Source organism: Bactrocera tryoni, unplaced genomic scaffold (assembly GCF_016617805.1).
Source record: "Bactrocera tryoni isolate S06 unplaced genomic scaffold, CSIRO_BtryS06_freeze2 scaffold_25, whole genome shotgun sequence".
NCBI lineage: Eukaryota > Metazoa > Arthropoda > Insecta > Diptera > Tephritidae > Bactrocera > Bactrocera tryoni.
Window position 1 is genome coordinate 21,529,897 of NW_024395977.1, and position 22,861 is coordinate 21,552,757.

The following is a 22,861-nucleotide window of genomic DNA, read 5'->3' on the forward strand; positions in this document are numbered from 1 at the left end:
GATTCTTGTAGCTTAAATGGTTTAGGAGATATCTATATTAGACTTGTTAAAGGGGTCTATTTTAGTAGTTCACTTGTCTTAAGTAACTGACTGGTCCACTTCCAACGAGGTCGGTGGTTTAGGTGGCAAATTCGGTCTGTAGTCAAAGGAGGTACTTCCTACGGTACTATGGGGATTATTTGTAGTTTTTAAATTTCTTTATGAATCCCTGATTATTTTGAATATAATTACGTGGAACATTGATTGGTAGGTGAAAGGAGCGTGGGAGTGTTGGGAAACCGATCTGATTGACCAACGAATGCACGTTGGTCGAAATATTGTCAGGCGAGTAGGAATATGTTAGCTCAGGGTAAAAGTCTCTGTTGTTTCGAGTTTTTAAAAGCATTGTTTCGAAGAGGTCGTGGTGTGGTTTATGCGTCTTTTTCGCATAAATAATTATATAGATCATGCTGTCTAGTTCTTGACACAGATGTAGGGCTTGAGGCAAACGCATCAAAAAAAGGTAAAACAACGTTTAGCCCTTTAATGAATATATCGAGAGCTTTGACTTGGATTTTGTCAAGTTTGTTTATGTTATGTGCGATCACTGTGACAATGTTTCAGTAAAATCAATTACGGTCTGTTTCTTTATTCTCTAACTATTGTGGTTACTAAGGTGAGGCTAGGGGTAGGAGTATTTCAAGGATGCGTGATTTGTCCGTAATCTATCCTCGTCTGATTTAACTGTACAATTCGTTCTTCTGGTCTATCTGCCATTGTATTAAGTCATTTTTTTGTATGTTATGGTGACAAGTATTCCTCTTTTTTATATCTCACAACAGTAAATATCTTACAATAGTATCTTAGAGTACTCAATGGGATTTTCTTCTACGTTCCGGGGTTGATCTTTTTCCTGCTCCTGCTGATACTGTGGTCTCTCGAAGTTATTAGATCCCTTGTGGCGTTTATAGACGCTGATTTTTCTTCACCCACTTTTTGACGTTTTTCCACTTGCGTAGCCTAAAAATTGTGATTTCAGTCTTTTTGGCGTTTGTGTGTTTTTTTTCGATTCCTTATTTATCTTTCCACTCCACTTTTTTGGTTTTCACACATTTTTCACTGGGTTATAGCGCTCGTCCCTGCTCGGGTTATAGTGCAATATCGTAATATTATAAATTCTAAATCGTCTTAGCATAGATTTATAAAAAAGAAGCAAAATCTTGTGACGAATATACATACGTATTTGTCAAATATTAATCTGTAATATTTAAAGTGAAACTTTTAATTAATTTAATGGATTTTTTATTTTTTAGTAAAAAAAAAATACAAAATAACATAAAGGCTTATACAGCCAATAATAAATTAAAACTTCAAAGTAGCGATTCACCTCGCAAGCCTTTAGAGATTGGTAATTAAAGATAATAAGAAAAAATTATATATAGTACTAAATAATTTTTTAGTTTCAAACTTTTTATTAAATCAAGTTCAACCAGCAAGAGAAATAATAACAGTCAACCCAATTACCCCAAATCATGGAGGAAACATATCAGAGCTTGACTGAGTACCAGACGTTTTTAGGAGTTTAGGAGATTTTTCTGACGATCCAAAGGAATTCGCTTCTTGTAGAAAAGTCTGGATAGAATTTTAAGATTGTTTGTTAAGCGTTTGAAGATGTTTTCTCTTTTTCAAGGAAATAATTCGATACCCGAATTTTATCACTGAGGATTTTCACATCCTTTATTTATATTGAACAAAATTGCCTGCCTTTACATAGGTCAAGAACCCTTCAACATATAAACTAAAACGTATCGCAATAAAGCATAAGGTTTTCTAAGAGGTTTGAATGGCGAACTTCCAGAATTACTTAGAATAAAAAAGCCAACTGGCCTAGCTCAAGCACTTCAGTTGTTCATGAAATTACTAAATGAAAATTACAATACAGAGCACGCTTTCACCAACTAGCCTATATCACGAAAAACGTTACAGCACTACTTCCACCGCAAATGCAATAATATTCAAAGCAACCTTTTTATTACTCAAACAATGCATTGAATTTAAAATTTAAAATAACCAACAGAATCACTAAATATGCAGTATCAAAATAAATGACCCAGAGACCTACTACTTAAGTATTTTATTCTCCCAACAATAAAATTCTTTCAAGGAATTCGCGGACCAAACTTGTCAAACTCTTAACACACATGTTCAAAAATCATTCATCCATAAATCAAAATCTTAAAGTCCAGATACACTTTATGAAGTGACCGAGTAACTTACAGTCAGCTTTAAAAGGCATTCTGACTTGAAGCCGTCCTGAAGGCAATACTTGAGTTGTATTTACGAAAAATTTTTCACGCTCTTGTTGCTCTTGTGTGAATTTAATGCCATTTGAATCTGAAGGTAATTTTTCTAGAGCCCAAAATTTTTTGGACTATTGAATCTATTGACATAAAGTCTTCTTCAGCTTGGCCTAATGTGATATGTAATCTGGGATGAGATTTAAAATTGCTGGTCAAAAATACCAATATATTCCTTGGAAAGGAAAACCGCAGGAGAAAATAAAAGAGTTTAAATTTACAACAATCACATATGGCACAGCAGCAGCACCATTCTTAATAGCAGGAACAGTGAAAAACGTAGAATCGTGGCCCGTATCAGCTGATACGACCTATCTTATGGGCACGCAATGTAAGTGAACAGTGAAAAACGCTACTCGCTTCTCTCTTTGCCGTAGGATACCGTAGGAATCCACGGCATCTGGATTTTTGCCGTGGAAACGTGTCAGCTGATTGCTCTCTCACAACGCAGGATTGCCAGTCTCGATATACTGTAGTAATTATAAATGTTGTCTTCAATATGTTTGAAATTTTCTTAAAATAACATAAACTATTTTTTATAGTTTGTTTTCAGTTTTGATATTTTATATTATAAAAAATTATAATTGAAAACATAGATGTGTACAAAACTATATACATATGCGTATTGAGCAATGGCAACATTATGTACGCATTCAAAGCGGATATATCTAATATATTTGCGAATACAATGTTTGGCGGCCATCGATTTGTTTTGCGTTTCGTCGTGTAGGAGCCAATCATTTCATCAGAAGTATCAACGCCACCTAAAGATATGAAACATAAAAAATTATTGGCAGGCAAAAAACTATTTGTAGTAAACCTTTTGTTGAATTGTAATAAGAAACAATCTCTGGTTTTTTCTTCGGCCCACTCTCATCAACTTTATCTTTCTTGTGCACTGTACTAATCAATATAGTTGCTTTGTTTTTGTGACTGATGTATGATACTAATGTCGCAATGTCATTGAATGCAAATGTAGATTTGTACAATGGAAGATTCTTCACAGTTAGCAATTTCGGAGGAATGAAAGTTTTATTTTTGCGAACCGTTCCCACATATGTAAGTTTTCTCTCATGAAGTTTTTTTACCAACTCAAAGGTGGAAAAAAAATTATCAGCTGTTATATTTTGCCCTTTCAAACCTTCTGTCGAGTCCAATGCAACGTGTTCTCCTTGGTTATTTTCGGGCTTAGCACTAGGTTTACCAAGGTATGGTTGTATTTTCCATACGTAGCCGGACTTTGAGTCCACGGATAACCAAAACTTCAAACCATATTTTGATGGTTTTGATGGCATAAACTGTCGAAAAGAACATCGCCCTCTGAATGCAACAAGTTGCTCATCAACCGTGACATTTTCATGGCAGTTGTAGAACATTGGAAGAAGTTGTTGCCAACGGTCCCACAAGTCACGAATAGGAGCAAATTTATCGCTACTACGCGTTTGTTGTCGACTCAAAACATCATCGAAACGTAGCACACTAGTAATCTTGTGGAATTGATTTTCACACATAATTGATCGGAAAATTGGGCGACCAAATTTTGAATCAAATAAACCATGAACATCTTCATTTTTGCCGCTGTCATTGAGTAAGTTTATATTAGTAAAATATTTTACTGAAATAAGAAAAACAAGAATGTACTCACCGACACACGCCTGCAAGAATAATCACAGCTATATATGCGCGCAATATGTCATCATCAATATCGCCCCATTTGTCATCGAACTTGACTCTGCCGTACTTATTAGTATTTTCTATCACAATTTTTTCTATTGGAGGCGGAAAAAACAACAAAAAAGCTGAGACAATGTCATGGCATCTTGTTTTTAGCAATAAATAAGGAATCAACAGAGCCACTTGGAGTTAAGAGGGGTTCCGGTTCACTATCTGTTTCAGACTCATTTGTTTCATAATTCTCCGAATTATAATCAATATCGCAATCTGAGATATCCGATTCACTTTCTGCATAGAGCACTTCTCGTATCTCGTCTTCATTCACGTGCGCCATTTCATAAGTAAACACGTCCGAACTCTCGAAATCAACACACAAACTGAACAAATTCGTGACATCACAAACATTCGTGATTCTCTACTACAAAAAGCCAAAAGGGGGAATCCCGCAATTATTTTTTGCACTAGCTATGTTGAGTAAAGAAAAATGCAAAACGGGGGAACCCCTCGCCTAGTTTTTATTTTACCAGAGTTGAGTAAATAATAAAATAATAATATTTAGCAAGTATTGAATCAAACTAAATATAAAGATTAAGATTAAATTGTTATTTTGTATGAAAACTGCTGTATGGACCAAATGGTCCTTTAACTTAAGATTCGTAAGTTTTGTTTAACCTAACAGCAGGATTAACACATTTTGCTCGCTAAGGACGGAAAAGGAAGGAAGGGAGTAGCGTTTTTGACTGTTTCTGCTATTAGCAGTAAGAACGTTGCAAGAGAGAGCGATTGGTAACGGTTATTGCAAAGAAAAGGAAGACGTAAAAGTAAAAGAAGACGTAAATGAAACTATTGAAATAGCCGAAATAGATCCAGTTGGAAAAGCGGATGTAGGAACAACCATTTGGGCGTTACTAATACCATAGCAGCTTGCGTTAAAACAAACGAACGAACTAAAAACCAAACGTCGATTGTTCAAAAATGAACATGTAAGTTAGCAACACTAAAGTTAACTGCCATAAGCAGAATAAAGCTGGATAAGCAATTAACCAATTAACATCCGGCACGCGCAGTATAAACTACAGCCAGGTTGACCAACAATAATGCAACCATTGCAACAATTGCAAATCAACATTCGGCATACGCGGAATAACGCGACACAAGTAAATAAGTCAATAGTGCTAGCATACGTAATTTTTAAGTTATAAATAATGGATAAATTGAAATTTGTAATTAGTCTTAGGAGAACATTTGACAATAAAGGTCATTTTTTGACCAAAAATATAAATTTTTTTAGCCGTTTTAATCTAACCGGCAATAATTGGCACCCGAGCTTAAAAAAAAAGCTTGTTCGGTTCGTGAAAGTCTAAGTGCCGTTAAAAAATATAAAAAAACGCCGCGAAAAAGACAGTGTTAACCTTTAACTTGTGACAAGAGGTCTCACAGGCCGAGCGGATTAAAGGATGAGAAAAACCAACACATTGAAAAGAGCGTGAAAAGGATAGGAAAAGAGACTTCCTGGACGCTCCAACGATACCAACAAGGAATAGCAGCGAAAAGCCTACAAAAACAAAAACAGTGTGAGAAGGTGTACCTTAGTACAAACAGGAGTTGACCGGACCCTCCAGGGTAAACAAGCCCCCTTCCTAGAAGGGATAACAAAAAATAAATATTCAAACTAAAATAGTGGTATAAAATTAAAAAAAAAAATAAAAATAAAAAATTTAAAAATGGCAAATCCAAACAATCTAATTAGACGCCCCGTACTCGGAATTAATCCTCCTGTTACATCAACAGCACCGTCAGGCCCTAATTACACAATTCCGCCAGAATTAGCGAACATGATAAAAACATGGTAACTTTAGCAACAGAGGCAAGTGTACCTAATGTTGTACATAATATTCTTAATAATAAAATAAACCCGGTCATTACGGACCAAACAATAGACGAACAATTCCAAAACAACATGAATGAAATGGATAAGATTCCAGACGTTGTGAGATCCCTAAGGGAGTTTTCAGTAAATGCCTCAGAATTTAGTTCCTGGAAAAAACGTGTTGAACGCAGCCTTAGAATCCTACAACAGCCCCCTAGACTGGACAGCAATCTCCCGATGCTTGACTACTCACTACGCAGACAAACGAGATATAGGCACTCTAGAGTTCCAAATGACATGTCTCATACAAGGACGAATGACAATTAACGAATTTTACCAAAAGGTATATGGACACTTATCTTTACTTCTGAACAAGATAGGATATATGGAGATAGGAGAAGAAGCAGTCCACTTGTTAACGGAGAATTACCGCGCTAAAGCCCTCAATACTTTTATAAGAGGACTTTCTGGTGATCTTCCCCGGCTACTTGGCATTAAAGAACCAAAAAGCGTACCCGAAGCCGTCCATCTTTTGTCTCAAATTAGAAAACCAAAGCTTCAGAGCTCCTCATGCTAATAACCAAACCTTTATTACACCATCAACTTCTCGTCAACAACTCATAAATCAGCAACAGCCATGGCAGCAACACACCCAACCCAGATATCATCAAAAATTAAACCCTCAAACAACATCCAAATTTTATCCTGAACTAGCTTATCTACCAAATCCCTTGACATATTACAACCCACAAAACTACGATAGCAACCAACTAAACCTTAATCACCCTAACATCCAACAACACTCAAATCGGAATCCAAATCAATTTAGTCAACAATATCGACAACAAAACCAGAATCTATATAGTCCACAACAAAACATTGCTCCTCCCAGACCCTCTAAACCACCTCAGCCGATGGACGTGGATGAGAGTATAAGGACAAGAGCCGTTAGTTACGCAAATCGGCCAAAACCCCAAGAATTCGGTAAAAGACCATCAAACGCTCCAATGATACATAACCCCCCACAAAAAATGCAAAGAAACTTTTACATAAATTCTAACGAACCACCAGAGGACCAATACAACGAAAGCGTATACAACTACAATAACCAATTCAACCACAATAACCAATACGACTACAATGAGCAAACATACAATGAGCCAAATCACAAGGACACAATTGAAGAAACACTCAATCTCATTGACGTACATTTTTTGGACTAAATAGCTCTTCGCTACCTTATTTCAGATGCAGGACGAAGAGCGGCGAAATAATGCAAATGTTAGTAAACACCGGATCCAATAAAAATTATATACAATCAAGCTTAGTAGAAAAAGCAATAGCAAACAATACTCCTTTTCTAGCCAGCTCAGTAGGCGGCAAAATAAAAATTACTCACCATACATATCTAAATCTTTTCAATTTGGAAAATTGCAAATTAAAATTTTTTCTATTGCTAACACTCACCACTTTCTATGCCATATTAGGAAACGATAGCTTAAAAGCACTTTCAGCAATCATACACACTAAAGAAAAATACATGGTAATAGCAAATACGAAAAGAATTTATCTGAGACAATATAGTGTACAGGACGTTAACTTAATACATATCGGCGACGAACATATGAGTACAATAGAAAAACTTGCAATTAGGAAACTAGTACAAAAGCACCGAAATCTATTTTCGGAACCGGATGAAAAACTAACCTACACAACAAAAGTAGTTGCAGGAATTCGAACAAATTCAGACACGCCTATATACTCCAAGTCCTATCCTTATCCTATTAGCCTTAAACAGAAAGTTGAAAAGCAGGTAAATAAATTATTAGACGACGGTATCATACGACAATCAAGATCACCCTATAACTCACCTGTATGGGTAGTGCCTAAAAAAGAGGATGCGTCTGGCAGAGACAAATTAAGAATGGTTATAGATTACAGGAAGCTAAACGCAGTTACAGTTGCAGATAGGTATCCAATACCTGAAATAAATGAAGTTCTCTCCCAACTAGGAGAAAGCCGAATTTTCTCTGTGATTGATTTATAAAGCGGTTTCCATCAAATTCCTCTTATGGAATCTGACGTCGAAAAAACAGCATTTTCAGTGAACAATGGGGAATACGAGTTCACCCGACTTCCGTTTGGTTTGAAAAATGCCCCAGCCATATTTCAACGGACGCTTGACGACATACTAAGACAACACATAGGCAAAATATGCTGTGTGTACATAGACGATATAATTAAATTTAATAGAGACGAAAAATCACACTCCGAACACATAGACACAATTTTTGATACCCTCAGTAAAGCAAACATGAAGGTTCAAATCCACAAATGTGAATTCTTCAAAAAGCAGGTTGAATTCCTAGGATTCGTTGTATCTTCCAAGGGAATTTCTACAAACCCTTCCAAAGTACAATCAATATTAAATTTTCCATACCCCCAGACGATCAAGGACTTACGATCATTCTTAGGCTTATCCGGATATTATAGAAGATTTAGCAAGGATTACGCCCAATTGGCCAAGCCACTTAAGTCCACACTGACATCTAAAGACGTAATTTTCAATATCCTGATTACAAGAAAGAATTTGACCTAACTACTGACGCCTCAAAGTATGCCACAGGCGCCGTTTTAGAGCAAAATGGCAAACCAATAAACTTTATATCAAGAACATTGAACAAGGCCAAAGAAAATTACGCAGTCAACGAAAAAGAAATGCTTGCCATTATATGGGCACTGAACTCATTTAGAAACTATCTATATGGTACAGCAAAAGTCGTAATACATACAGACCACCAACCACTTACATACGCTCTCAGTAATAAAACTAATAACTCCAAACTAAAGCGATGGAAAGCCATACTCGAAGAATACAACTATGATTTAAAATACAAACCTGGGAAAGCAAATGTACCCTTCCAACCATGAGCGGGTAAAAAACCAGATAATCAGTGGGTAGGAAAGTGGGTAATCCATAGGGTAATCATGTGTACTTTAACATAGGCCGAGCGACAATTTTACCCAGTCACGTACGTATACATATGATCATACATTCAGCTCTGCTCTAATATCCCCAATCGACGGCAGATGTAGGGTTGCATTTTCTCTTTTTAAATAGCTGATGCAGGGTTGCCTTTTTTAATTCCTACTTTTAAAATTTCAAAGAAAACTTTTTAATTTTTAAAATTTTGATTTTATTTTATTTTTTATATTTTTACATAAAATTTATTATAATTTATATATAAATAAAAATATATTTAATTTAAAAATAATTAATATCTGAAAAGATTAATTAAAGAAAAGAATTTATTACAACCTGAAAATAAAAGAGTGGAAAAATATTATAAAAGACAAATACCTGTAAATAAAATAAAGATTATTAATACGTGAAAATAAATAATAATTACATTGAAGAAAGATTAAGTGTATAAAATCATAAAAATATCTGAAATAAAAGAATAATATTATCTGATTATTTAAAATATAAGGCAAACATTTGCTTTCACACATTATATTGGATTGTGCAGGCCGCCTTAAACGCATAGAGTACATATGTACATATGTATATATGTATTTATTTTTGCGTATTATATTGGACTGCGCAGTCCAATTTCAAAGTACACACACTTACTTAACAATTGATATTTACCGCTTCTGATGATATAGATGCTGCTGCTACTTCCAATTTCCAATGCTATAAAAATAAATGAAGTAATTATTTTCAAAATATTGTTAAAAAATCCCAAAAAATTCATTTGCTTACCTTCTTGTTGTACGAGCCTCCTTTACGATGGTACGATCAGGAACGACATGCGTCTTTCAATCGTTTTTTTTATTACCCTTTTTGGGATTTTCTATTGTCACTATGACAATTATGTTTTCTCTTTCGTACTCATTCAAATAAATCAAGCAATGAAACAAACTTTTTATCATCGCATTTAGGTAAACAAAAAATAACCCGAAAATGTGCGTTGGTGTTAGTGTATAGAGAAAAAATGTGTAGTTGTATTGGAATATTTGTCACAAGCGGGTAGCCGTGGTTGGCAGGGTAGTTGCAGATACATTATCCAGGCCTTTTGAAGTAAACTCCCTATCAGTTGCTACACATTCCGACGAAAGCTCATCACACAATCAAATTCCAGCAGTAGAAGGACCCATAAATGCATTCAAACACCAAATTTGGATCTCGTTACCAGATGAAGACAGCTACCAGTTTAAAATCCCATTCCCGACCTACCATAGACATATAATCACCAAACCCAACTTTTCAACAGAGAATTTAACTTCACTATTGAAACGATACCTTAACCCCTCAGTGATAAATGGTATATTTACCTCTGAAGAAATAATAGGGAAAATCCAAGAAATTTACCCACTTCACTTTGGTAATTATAAAATTCGTTACACCCAAACAGAAGTAAAGGACATAACAAGCGAGGGTGCACAAAACGAAGAAATACTAAACGAACACAAGCGAGCACATAGGAATAGAGACGAAAATAAAAAAACAACTAATACAAAGATGTTACTTTCCAAAGATGAATGCAAAAATATAAAATATAATTAAACAGTGTAGAGTCTGCAAGGAAAACAAGTATGATCGCAACCCTAATAAACCGCAACTATTAGAAACCCCAATACCTCAATACCCTGGAGAAATTGTGCATATAGATATTTACAGTACGGAAAAAAATTAGTTCTAACAGCAGTAGATAAATTCTCCAAATATTCTCAAGTAAAAATAATACTCGTAGAGTCAAAATCAATAGAAGATATCAGAAAACCTTTACGACAAATACTTTTCGCTTTTGGTATACCCAAAACAATAGTTATCGACAACGAGAAATCTTTAAATTCAGCTTCCATACAATTTATGGTCGAAGACCAATTCGGTATCAAAATTTTTAAAACTCCCCCATGCAGAAGCACAGTTAACGGACAAGTAGAAAGATTTCACTCTACCCTGTCTGAAATTATGCGCTGCCTTCAAACGGAACGCACACACCGCTCATTCCAAGAACTCTTAGACCGATGTACATACGAATATAACTACACCATACATTCCGCAACAGGGAAACGACCTATAGAGACATTTTTTGACAGACGTGTTACAGTAGACCCAGAGCAGTATGAAAATGCACGACAGGAAAATATAGAAACCCTTCGGAGAAGACAGGCAAAAAATATAGAAAACCATAATAAAACACGGAAACCTATGAAAATATATACTCCTGGAGATGTAATTTATGTCAGAATAAACAAACGAACAAAACTTACAGCAAAATATAGAAAGGAAACAGTTTAGGAAGACAAATCCAGTGTAATAATCACTGAAAAAGGACGAACGGTACATAAAAGCAACATCAGACAATAGTAATTTTTTTTTCTTTTACTTTGCAGGTTTTTTGTGCACCTAGTGTACGCAGACTTTAAAATAATAGACTATACAAATTCACAATTAGCAACATTTGATACAGGATTGACAAGAATACAAACAGGAACCTACCGAATAATACATTAAGTAGACCTAGACGTATTTCAAATGACACTCGACGAAATGGACAACACTATTAAAACCAAGATAACATCAGAAAATCCCTTTCTACCCATCTTGATAAATGAATTAACCCTTACCCAAACTTACTTAATTAGACTCCGGCACAAAAGATTTAAAAAATCTGTAGAAACAATAGGAAAAGTCTGGAAATGGATCGTGGCAAATCCCGATCATGACGACTTAGTAATTTTAGATAATCAAATAAATAATATAATAAACAATAATCAAGTAGTAATAAATAAAATAATTTTTGACAGGATAAACAATATTACGAGAGTATCGAATAAGATTTTAAAAACGGTACAACCTAATGAAGATGTACAACGCATTTTTGCTATAGAATTAAAATATAAATTAAAGATTGTAAAAGAAGAAATTGTTAATATTGATTATGCGATTCATTGGGCCAAAGCCGGAATCGTCAATTCGTATATTTTATCAAATGAAGAACTAGCATTAGCAAAATCCATTTTTATAAAAAATAACTTCACATTAATTAATGTAGAAGAATCGCTAGAATTTGCAAATATAAAAGTAGCCTCAAATGAAACAATGTTATTTTATATGATAGGAATACCATTAATAAACGAAGAAATGTGTGATTCAATTGTTATCAAACCCATAAAGAAAAATAAATATGTGACCTGGTCTACGAAAAGGGAGCTAACGTGCGAAAACTAGTTTTCTGGGAAACAGCTGTTAAAAATAAACAACTCATTTCGTCAATTTCTCGTTATCTCATTAATTGTTCTCCTTTCCAGAGGCTTCAAAGACGTCCAGTAAGTGTTGTTTTTGGTCGGAATATTATTACAGTTCATCGTGTAAGTTGCTAGTGTGGAACATTTAAAAAAGTAACACTGAAGAAGTGACGTTTACTCTAATACCGCGCAGCTGCTGTTGTCTTGTTTTCACATTTATGAGGGTGTTTCTGTTGATTATCGTCTTCGCATTTCGCATGAAATGAAACATGAGTGTTGATGAGGAGTTCAGTGCCGTATACGGATAATATTTCCATGAAAAGGATGATGAAAACAATGAAGAGAGCGATTATGATGAAGACGAAGTATGTGTATCTCAGGCAGAAGATGACACCGAACAAACTTTTGTTAAGATTGACCTGTCTGTTGTTGAAGTAAAGAAGGAAGATCTGGTAACAAAATTTCCGTCAAAAGATTGTTGTAATAATAAATGTCATACACTGATACCACGGGAAATGATCGAGAGTACGCGGAACAATTCTTTAGAGATGTCGAAAAATGAACTTGATTTAGTGATACTAAGTCACATCGAACCTGGAATTGTGAGTAACGAAAAGCTAGAAAGTGTATACGCAAAGCTTGCTGGGCGGAAATAATATGGACAGAGACAGGATACAGAAGTTATGAGGCATAAAATTACAGTTACCTTCTACAGAGGACCTGTTTGTCGTTCGTTTTTCCTTTTTGTACATGCGTGTGGGAAGAAGCGTTACGAACATTTAGTACATCATTTTGCCGCACAGGGTGTAGCAGTGAGCCAACACGGACTGGCAAATAAATTCAATGTATTTTGTTCATTACAAAAAAATAATATTTTTTCGTATTTTTACTCTTCTTTCTCTACATTTTTAGGGAACTTTCAAACAAGTTAAGACTTTTTGGATTCTATCACGTGAAAAAGCATCTCATCTTCCATCCGAATCAACTAAAAAGTGAAAATTGATTTTTTGACACCTAAGTCCCCTTTCCGAAGACCAGGTCACATATATTAATAAAATTCCCTATGAGGATATCGTAACCTGTAGTAAACATAAGGTATTTGGAATAAAAACAAAATGTAATGAGAATAATCATACACAAATTTGTAACTATAAGAATATGATAGATATTAGTAACACTACTTGTGTCCCGCAACTACCCAGAAGCGAATGCACTCAAATGCAGCAGAATGCACTCAAATAAATAACCAGCACATCCCATCAATAGAAAACATCTTCCCTGGCATCATATTATTAAACCAGTATAATGGCACAATTGAGATCGATAATCAAAAATTAAATCTTGTAGGATCATACGCCGTTCAATATCGTAATTCCACAGTTTTAATCGACAACCAAAAACACTCCTTTAATGAAATACTAACTAGAAAACCATTACCCTCAATCCTACAGTCAAATATCCCTTCGAACAAAGAGGAATAAATTCTCAGCCTTGAGATGATGAAAGAACTCCACATAAATAACAGCAATCATTTACAAACACTGCAGACAACCCACACAGCAGCTCTAATAACAAATTTTTCATTAGTAGTTTTTTGCCTGATCAGTCTAGCAACAATAGGCACTGCATCAATCATAAGGAAGAATTGTAAGACAAAACTAATAGAACCATCGAGCTACAATGTAAACGTGAATGAGGCCAATAACAAAGAAGACACATCGGAAACTCCCACGTCAACAGTGCCAATAACCCTAATAGTTTGAACAAACGAGGACGTTCGTTTTTGACAGCGGAGGAGTTATGCCTGGTTTTCACTAGGTCAAAATAATTGACATCAAAAACTGCCTAAACGAACAGTTGTGCTTTTGGTGGCAAATGCGTTTTCATTACAACATCCAAACTGACCGAATGTCGATACTGCAGTGCCTTTCAAAAACTGTCGTCAATTTTTGGTGTCAGATGATTGACCACCTGTTTTCATTTATGTAATTGTGAACAGGCAATTTTGACACCTGTTAAATTGAAGATATAATTATTTTTAAATAAGTGCGTGAAAGTGTAAAAATGAATAAAAATAGAAAAATTACAATAGTAACGATTTGTGTATTACATAATTACCTATTAATACGCAAGTCTATATATATACGAATGTCTGACGTAGACAAAGACACAAATGGCATTACCGATCCAGGTAATTGGCGAATGGAGTTGGGGGAAAATGGAATGCTTCCATCAGTTCGGCCAAGCAGTGTTTTAGGTAGACCAGCAGACAGCGCGATAAATGTCCGTGAAAGATTTATGGAGTATTTCATGACTCCTCATGGAGAGGTTGAATGGCAATATAATAGGACAATATTGCATAACTCTTCTTTGTAGTTTACTCCTATCTTTCTTATTTATAAAGGTGTAATTCTATAATTTAACTTATTTTGTAAATACAAAATATTTTCATTATACCTATTTTAAAAACTTTCTGAATTTTAAATAAAACAAAAGTTATATCATTTTGAATTCAATATATACTTATATAATTCATTTCTTATTATATATTTATTATTTTATTACTTATTATAAAAATACTAAGTTCATTTAAAAATATATGTATATAAAAATATATAAAAAAGGAACATTAGGTACATCATTTCATTTGACTAGTTAAAGATTTTATATTTAAACGGCATTATTTTGAGCTATAAAATAACAACAAAATTATGTTTTATTACATATACAATTCTGCAACTGTTTTTACCGTGTGAATTTCTGCTGATACTTAAATATCAACTCACATATGTCCTGCTTGAATTCTCTGGCCAGTTGTGGAGATTCTTGGTCCCACTCACGGCCGTTTGATGCCACAAAGTTGCCTAAATCATCCCAAGCATCAGTTTTTGTAGCAGATGTGAGGGTCTCCAGCGCACGTTGAACTACTTCAATGTATCCATCGTCGTTTTTTTCAACACGACGTTTCCTTAAATTGGGTCGTGATGTAGATGGCGTTGGTGGTATATCGCCAGATACCGTTTCCGACTCAAACAATATTGTTGGAGTGGTCAGGGTCGACGAGCTGTCCTATAATAACAAATAAACACATGAAAAACAAATATTAATATTTTTTTTATAAATTATTATATATACATATATATACTTACATTTATTAAATTTGAAGTGGTGCTCGCTTCAACATTTAATGTAGGCTCGAGGAACTTTAGCGAATTGTAGAGTGGGTTCATGGTAGGCGTTCTTCCAGCACCTTGTCCACTTTTTGTATGAGCCCTTCGGTTGAAGGCCGCCTACATAACATATATACATATATAATGCAATTTGTTGTATACTATTGTGTACTATATGTGAAAAACTTACGCGAAAAGAACAACGAAGGCTGTTCCACTTGGCTGATACTTCGGCTCGTGGCATATTTAGTGTATCTGCCACTTCATGCCACTGAGCCTCACGCAAATTCCTATCGCGATAATCCGCGGAAAGGAAATTCCAGGTTCCTTCCCTTGACTCCACTTCTTGAATTAGTTGCTCAGTCTCCTCCGCTGTCCACTTTGCGTTCATTTCTCGCTTGATGCTTTGAATTAACATTTCTGTATTTGCACTCATTTCTTCTGCCATTTTGAAACTGAAAAAGGTTGGAATAATACATTAATTGAAATTAGAAAATATAATAAAACGCTTACCTTGAAAAGTGAAAAATCTTTTTTTATTTATTTTTGCACATCATTCGCGTGGCAAATGGAAATAATTTGCCAACATGTTGGCAAATCTAATTTTGATGTCAAATATTGCCACATAACGTATTTTGATTGTTTTCATTTCGCTGTCAATTTAAATTGCCGTTCGTTGGCAAATATGCCGGCAAACGCAACTGACACCATATGACAACCCGTTTTCATTATTTTGACAGCATTTGACGTCAAATATGTCCTAGTGAAAACCAGGCATTAGCAACACTAAAGTTAACTGCCATAAGCAGAATAATGCTGGATTAGCAATTAACCAATTAACATCCGGCACGCGAGTTACATCTCAGGTTACGTCTGACGGCATTCAGTTGTGCACCACATCGCATGATCAATCAGTACGTGACCAAAACAGCAGACTCAGCATATTTTGAGTCTGTTGGAATGTGCGGTACACCCACACATTGGGGCAGACTCGAGTTGCTGATCTGATGGCAGAGTCAGACTGATTCTTGCTACAGAATAGAAAACAACGTTTTAATCCATAACTGGCGAACGGAACGGTTCCATACTCTCTCTCAGCTCCGCTCAGCTAGCAAAGAAAAGCTAAATAAAAGCTAAATGAATTATTATTAAACAAAAGTACTGTTATTAAAAGAAAAGTGGCAAAGATAGAGATAATCATATTAATCCCAAAGCAGAACAAAATAATACATTTGAGTTGGAAAATTATAGCAAAAGCAAAAACAAAATTCAAAAAGTGAAAGAATTTGTGAAAAGTGAAAAACAAAAATTATTTTGAGAAAAAATAAAGAAAACTGTTGAAAACCCTAAAAGTGAGCTCTACAATATTCCATTGGATTACTGCATTTGGATTATCTTTAATACTAAAAACAACTACAACAACAGCAGCAACAGCGGAGACAGCCGCAGCAGCTTTAGCAAAAAAAAAACAACATCATAACCATAAACAGCAACAACAGCAGCAGCAGCTATAGTGCAGAAAAGTATTGTAATGCCTGGTTTTCACTAGGTCAAAATAATTGACATCAAAAACTGCCTAAACGAACAGCTGCGGTTTTGATGTCAAATGCGTTTTCATTACAACATCCAAACTGTGCCTTTCAAAAACTGTCATCAATTTTTGGTGTCAGATGATTGACCACCTGTTTTCATTCATGTCAATTGTGAATAGGCAATATTGACAGCTGTTAAATTGAAAATATAATTACTTATAAATAAGTGCGTGAAAGTGTAAAAATGAATAAAAATAGAAAAATTGCAATAGTAACAGCGGCGTTATGTCTTATAACGTCATTAAAAGCTTGGAAAAAGAAAAGGACTCAGCAAAGGAAACCAAAGCAGTGGTGGATTAGACCAGGATTAAGGAATCGTTGCACCAGTGGATTTTACGCCACTCTTCGATCCAAGCTGGTTTCTCAGGACCCAAAGTGGTTGAAGAACTTCTTGAGGATGACTCTGGAAGATTTCGATTTTTTAGTGGTGCGTCTACTCCATATATTTAAAAAAGAAATACACGATTCCGTGGAGCGATTTCGATAGGCGAAAGACTGGCGGTAACACTACGCTATTTAGCCACAGGTGATAACTTCTCGAGTTTGATGAGTGTTATTCTATTGGGAAAAACTACAATCTGCCATATAGTGCATAACACGTCTGGTGCAATTTTTGAAGCTTTAAAGAACGAGTTTTTAAAAGTGAGTATTCATATTTGTTCGTTTGTTAGTGAAAAAACACATTGTGGATTCTAATAAGGTTCCCAACACTCATGAGGAATGGGCAAAAGTTTCGGAACGTTTTTACCAGCGATGGCATTTTCCTAACTGTTGTGGGGCATTGGATGGAAAGCACATAGCGATTCAGGCGCCTGCGAACTGCGGTTCAGAATATTTCAATTATAAGAAATATAATAGCATTGTTCTGATGGCTATGGTTGATGCGGACTACAAATTTTTGTTTGTAGATGTTGGAGCTATGGTCGTGAATCTGATGGAGGCGTTTTCGCAAGGTAAACTATTACAAAATAATAACATTAAATGTTAATAATTAAAATGTCTTACTATTTTAACATATTCAGATGTGCTCTTTCAATGGCTCTTGCAGAAAACAAGTTAAATTTTCCGCCGCCGAAACCACTTCCACATGAACGTGATGAAATGCCATTTGTCATTGTAGCTGACGACGCTTTTCCCTTAAAAACGTACTTGATGAAACCATTTAGTTTCCGCAATCAAGTTATGTCGTGCAAAATATTTAATTATAGGCTATCCAGAGCCAGAAATGTTGTGGACAATGTGTTCGGCATATGTGCATCACGTTTTCGAATACTCAGAAGACCCATGAATGTTACTCCTGAACATGCTACAGTTATTGTACTCGCGATTTGCATATTGCATAATTATTTGTTAAGACGCAAGTCTATATATATACGATTATCTGATGTAGACAAAGATACAAATGGCATTACTGATCCAGGTAATTGGCGAATGGAGTTGGGGAGAAAATGGAATGCTTCCATCAGTTCGGCCAAGCAGTATTTTAGGTAGGCCAGCAGACAGCGCGATAAATGTCCGTGAAAGTTTTATGGAGTATTTCATGACTCCTCATGGAGGGGTTGAATGGCAATATAATAGGACGATATTGCATAATTCGTCTTTGTAGTACTTTCCTCTTTTATAAATATGTAATTCTATAATTTCAGTTATTTTGCAAATACAAAATATTTTCATTTCTATATATGTCATCTTTTATTTTATAATTAAAATTATTATTTTTAGTTCAGTTTTATTTAAAGTATTGTATATAAAAGGGTACAAACGACTAGCAGATGTAGATGAAATAGATGTGATTATGTTGACCTAAAGAATAAAACAGCAAAATTAGGTTTTATTAACACATAAAATTATGCAACAGCTCTGACCTAGCTACATTCTGTTGATATTTGAATATCAACTCACATATATTCCGCTTAAATTCTTTGGAGATTCTTGGGCCAACTCTCGGCCATTGGATGACACAAAATTTCCCAAATCATCCCATGCGTCACTTTTGGTAGCTGATGTGAGGGTCTCCAGTGCACGTTCCACCACTTGAATATTTTTTTTTTTTTTTAATTGGCGTAGAAACCGCTTAAGCGATTATAGCCGAGTTAACAACAGCGCGCCAGTCGTTTCTTCTTTTCGCTACGTGGCGCCAATTGGATATTCCAAGCGAAGCCAGGTCCTTCTCCACTTGGTCCTTCCAACGGAGTGGAGGTCTTCCTCTTCCTCTGCTTCCCCCGGCGGGTACTGCGTCGAATACTTTCAGAGCTGGAGTGTTTTCGTCCATCCGGACAAGATGACCTAGCCAGCGGAGCCGCTGTCTTCTAATTCGCTGAACTATGTCGATGTCGTCGTATATCTCGTACAGCTCATCGTTCCATCGAATGCGGTATTCGCCGTGGCTAACGCGCAAAGGACCATAAATCTTTCGCAGAACTTTTCTCTCGAAAACTCGCAACGTCGACTCATCCGTTGTTGACATCGTCCAAGCCTCTGCACCATATAGCAGGACGGGAATTATGAGTGACTTATAGAGTTTGGTTTGGTTTTTGTTTGTCGAGAGAGGACTTTGCTTCTCAATTGCCTACTCAGTCCGAAGTAGCACCTGTTGGCAAGAGTTATCCTGCGTTGGATTTCTAGGCTGACATTGTTGGTGGTGTTTACGCTGGTTCCAAGATAGACGAAATTATCTACGACTTCAAAGTTATGACTGTCAACAGTGACGTGAGAGCCAAGTCGCGAATGCGACGACTGTTTGTTTGATGACAGGAGATATTTCGTCTTGCCCTCGTTCACTGCCAGACCCATTTTCTGTGCTTCCTTGTCCAGCCTGGAGAAAGCAGACTTGAATATACTCATCATCTTTTTGAGCTCGACGTCTCCCTAAATTTATTGAAGTGGATGGCGTTTGTTGCATGTCGTCAGATAAATTTATATCTTGCGACTCAAACAATATTGTTCGAAGGGTCAGGGTCGACGCGTTGTCCTGTAAAAACAAATATGCTTATTGAAAACAAATAGTATTATTTTTACAGACGTATACTTGCAATAATTAAGTTTGATGTCGTGTTAGCTTCAACACGCAAGGTGGGCTCCAGGAACTTTAGAGAATTATAAAGTGGGTTCATTGTAGGCGTTCTTCCAGCACCTTGACCACTTTTTGTATGTGCCTTTCGGTTGAAGGCCGCCTAAATTAATATTTATAATGCAATGCAATAAGAGCAGCGAAGGCTGTTCCATTTGGCTGCTACTTCTGATCGTGGCATATTTAATATGTCCGCTACTTCATGCCACTGAGCCTCTCGCAAATTGCGGTCTCTATAATCATGGGAAAGAAAATTCCATGTACCTTCCCTGGACTCTACTTCTTGGATCAGCCGCTCGGTCTCTTCCGCTGTCCATTTCACTTTCATTTTCCGCACCCGCTTGCTTTTTGGAGTTTCAATTTCTAAATTCTGTTCGTCCTCCATATTTGAAACTGAAAAGGTTTGGGAAAATAAATTTATTGTATTTTTCATCAAATATAATAAAAACCTTACCTTTAAATGTGAAAAGTCGTTTTTGCTTTTTATTGCTTTAACATCTGTTTGGGCGGCAAACGTAAATAATTGCCAACATGTTGGCAAATTAAAATTAGTTGTCAAATATTGCCACATATCGAATATTTATTGTTTTCATTTGACTGTCATTTGAAATGACCGTGCATTGGCAAATATGCCGGCAAACCCAAATGACAGCATATGACAACCCGTTTTCATTATTTTGACAACATTTGACGTCAAATATGACCTAGTGGAAACCAGTGTCACTTGTAAGAGTGCTGCCACCAATGTCATAGTTACTAAAAAAAACACAATTATCCCCATCATCTGTAAAAATAAAATAATTTTATAATGGTTTTTTGCATGCCCTTAAGCTAAATGTATCTTCATCCAATTTCATTGGTCTTTTTATATTAGTCGGATGAACATTCTGTAGTGGATTAATTCGGTAATACGGTTGATCTTTGTGCCGTACTCTTTTGTAATTTTTTATCGGTCAGGTCGATCTCAGTTCTATATAGTCTTCTCTGTACCTATTTATATTGTGTATGGATAGTTGTTTCTTCTGGTCTATTGTATTTTTTAAAATGGTTGGATCAATACTATTTCTTGCGTTATTGGGTGTACATTTTATGGTTGAGTGATAGCGATCATTATAGTTACCTATAACGATCTGTATCCTCATTTCTGTTGAGAGACTTGGATCCTCAATTCCTGTTAGTTTTTCTAACAAGGTTGAGTGTAGCCTCTCAATGTCGGCATAACCTGTATGGGAGTTTGGTTTTGTTCAGTATACTTCGATTCCTTCTATATTTAAGAACTGAATTAACTGTTCGGCCCTGAATTCGTTGTGCATGATGATCTTCTTTGGTTTCCCAAATTTCGTAAAATGTTCAATTATGATGGCTGTACAAATGAGCATCCTCCCCCGACCTCAACACACACACCACATCGATTCAAACTTGCATCACTAACACGCAACCTTCACCACACCACATCGATTCAAAACTTACATCACTAACACGCAATCTTCACCACACCACACCACACTTATAACCCACATTCTACACGAGAACGACACACACCGACACCCACACTTACACACATATGCATCATCCTATTCAGCACCAACTGGGATAAAGAAGGACCGATTATCAGATTCCGATCAGTTCGTTCTACGACATTAGCAGCGATCGGCCACCTCTATCCGCCGCCATTCCTTTTGCGAAATCAACCGCGTTATTACATAGTTAATTATAATCAAGAACGAGTTTTTCCTTTAAATGTACAGTGCTTATATAAGGCCATAAAGACTTGTGTGAATGAAAGCGAGGCCAACCGTTTTTGCGACATTGACTGCGTTTTTAATATTTGGTAAAGTGGGAAAAAATTATATAAAAGGTGAGTGCATTTATCTAACATGGTCCTTCGAGCCATACAGAAAGGCACATTAGTATATAAAAGTAATTAAAAGGTGAAGTGCAGTGACAAAAAACAAAAAATAAAAAAAATATAATAAAACATAGAAAATATATATATGTATGCACATATGTACAAACCATAAATATAAAAAGCATTGTGATACAACAACACAAAAAAAAAAGTGAGATTGAAAGTGCAGTCACCCACCAAATAACCAAATAAAAGTGCAGTGAAGCATATACGAGTACAAGTGCAAAAACAAAAGAAAAAAGGAAAAAACGAAACAGTGAAAACTAATATACATAAAACCCCCAACGTCAAAAACAACACAAAAATTCAAAATTTTCTAACTCTACTAACAAAATAAAAACGGGCGCGAAACTTAAAAAATCATTTTAAATTAATATATAATAAAACGCCAACACAGTGGAACAGGAGCGACTAGCGACTCAGCAACAGTAGGACAACAGAAAGCACACACTCACCCGATTCTGCCGATTCTGGCATACTTATGAATAAATACATCTCCCCATAGACCTTGAGGAAAATCAAAGTGAGTGTATCCATTCCACATTTGATTTTTATGATTATAATTGTGTATAATATATGTATGTATCGTTGCGCCAACGGTCAACAGCATAAAACCGATAGCTTCTATATCCGTTTAATAAAAACGGTTAGTGAAAGCTCGGCGGTAAATTCAGTTACCGATATAATCGCAGAGCAAAACGGGAAATAATATATATATGTATATATGTATCCTCAATATACATATATATATATAACCAAATAAATTATTATATGCCCTTAAGACTTACCTTCGTGTATACAATACACACAATCCACAAAACAATAAAAAATATCATTATTCAAGTAATGGGTTGTCAAAAAAGTCTTGCGGTATTTTTATTGATTTTTTTTTTTATTGAAATTGAAATGAATTTTTGATGACTCATGCCCAGCTCTTGACCGATGCTACGGCTGCTACTATGCCGGTCTCTTTCGACCAATT

The 22,861-nt window shown here is 35.6% G+C and overlaps 2 protein-coding genes across 2 annotated transcripts; both read right to left on the reverse strand.

Annotated features, from left to right (window-relative positions):
• Positions 1 to 14,818: 14,818 nt before the first annotated feature.
• On the reverse strand, positions 14,819 to 15,756 carry LOC120780796. The gene is made up of 4 exons (XM_040113045.1): positions 15,499 to 15,756; positions 15,288 to 15,428; positions 14,888 to 15,207; positions 14,819 to 14,828 (listed from the first exon to the last, which is right to left on the reverse strand). Exons 1-4 carry the CDS (start codon positions 15,754 to 15,756, stop codon positions 14,819 to 14,821), a joined length of 729 nt encoding a protein of 242 aa, XP_039968979.1.
• Positions 15,757 to 18,793: 3,037 nt separating this feature from the next.
• On the reverse strand, positions 18,794 to 22,356 carry LOC120780797. The gene is given in 4 exon segments (XM_040113046.1): positions 18,794 to 18,942; positions 19,739 to 19,871; positions 19,933 to 20,363; positions 22,335 to 22,356. Coding segments are annotated over 4 exon segments (735 nt in total).
• Between the last annotated feature and the right edge of the window lie 505 nt (positions 22,357 to 22,861).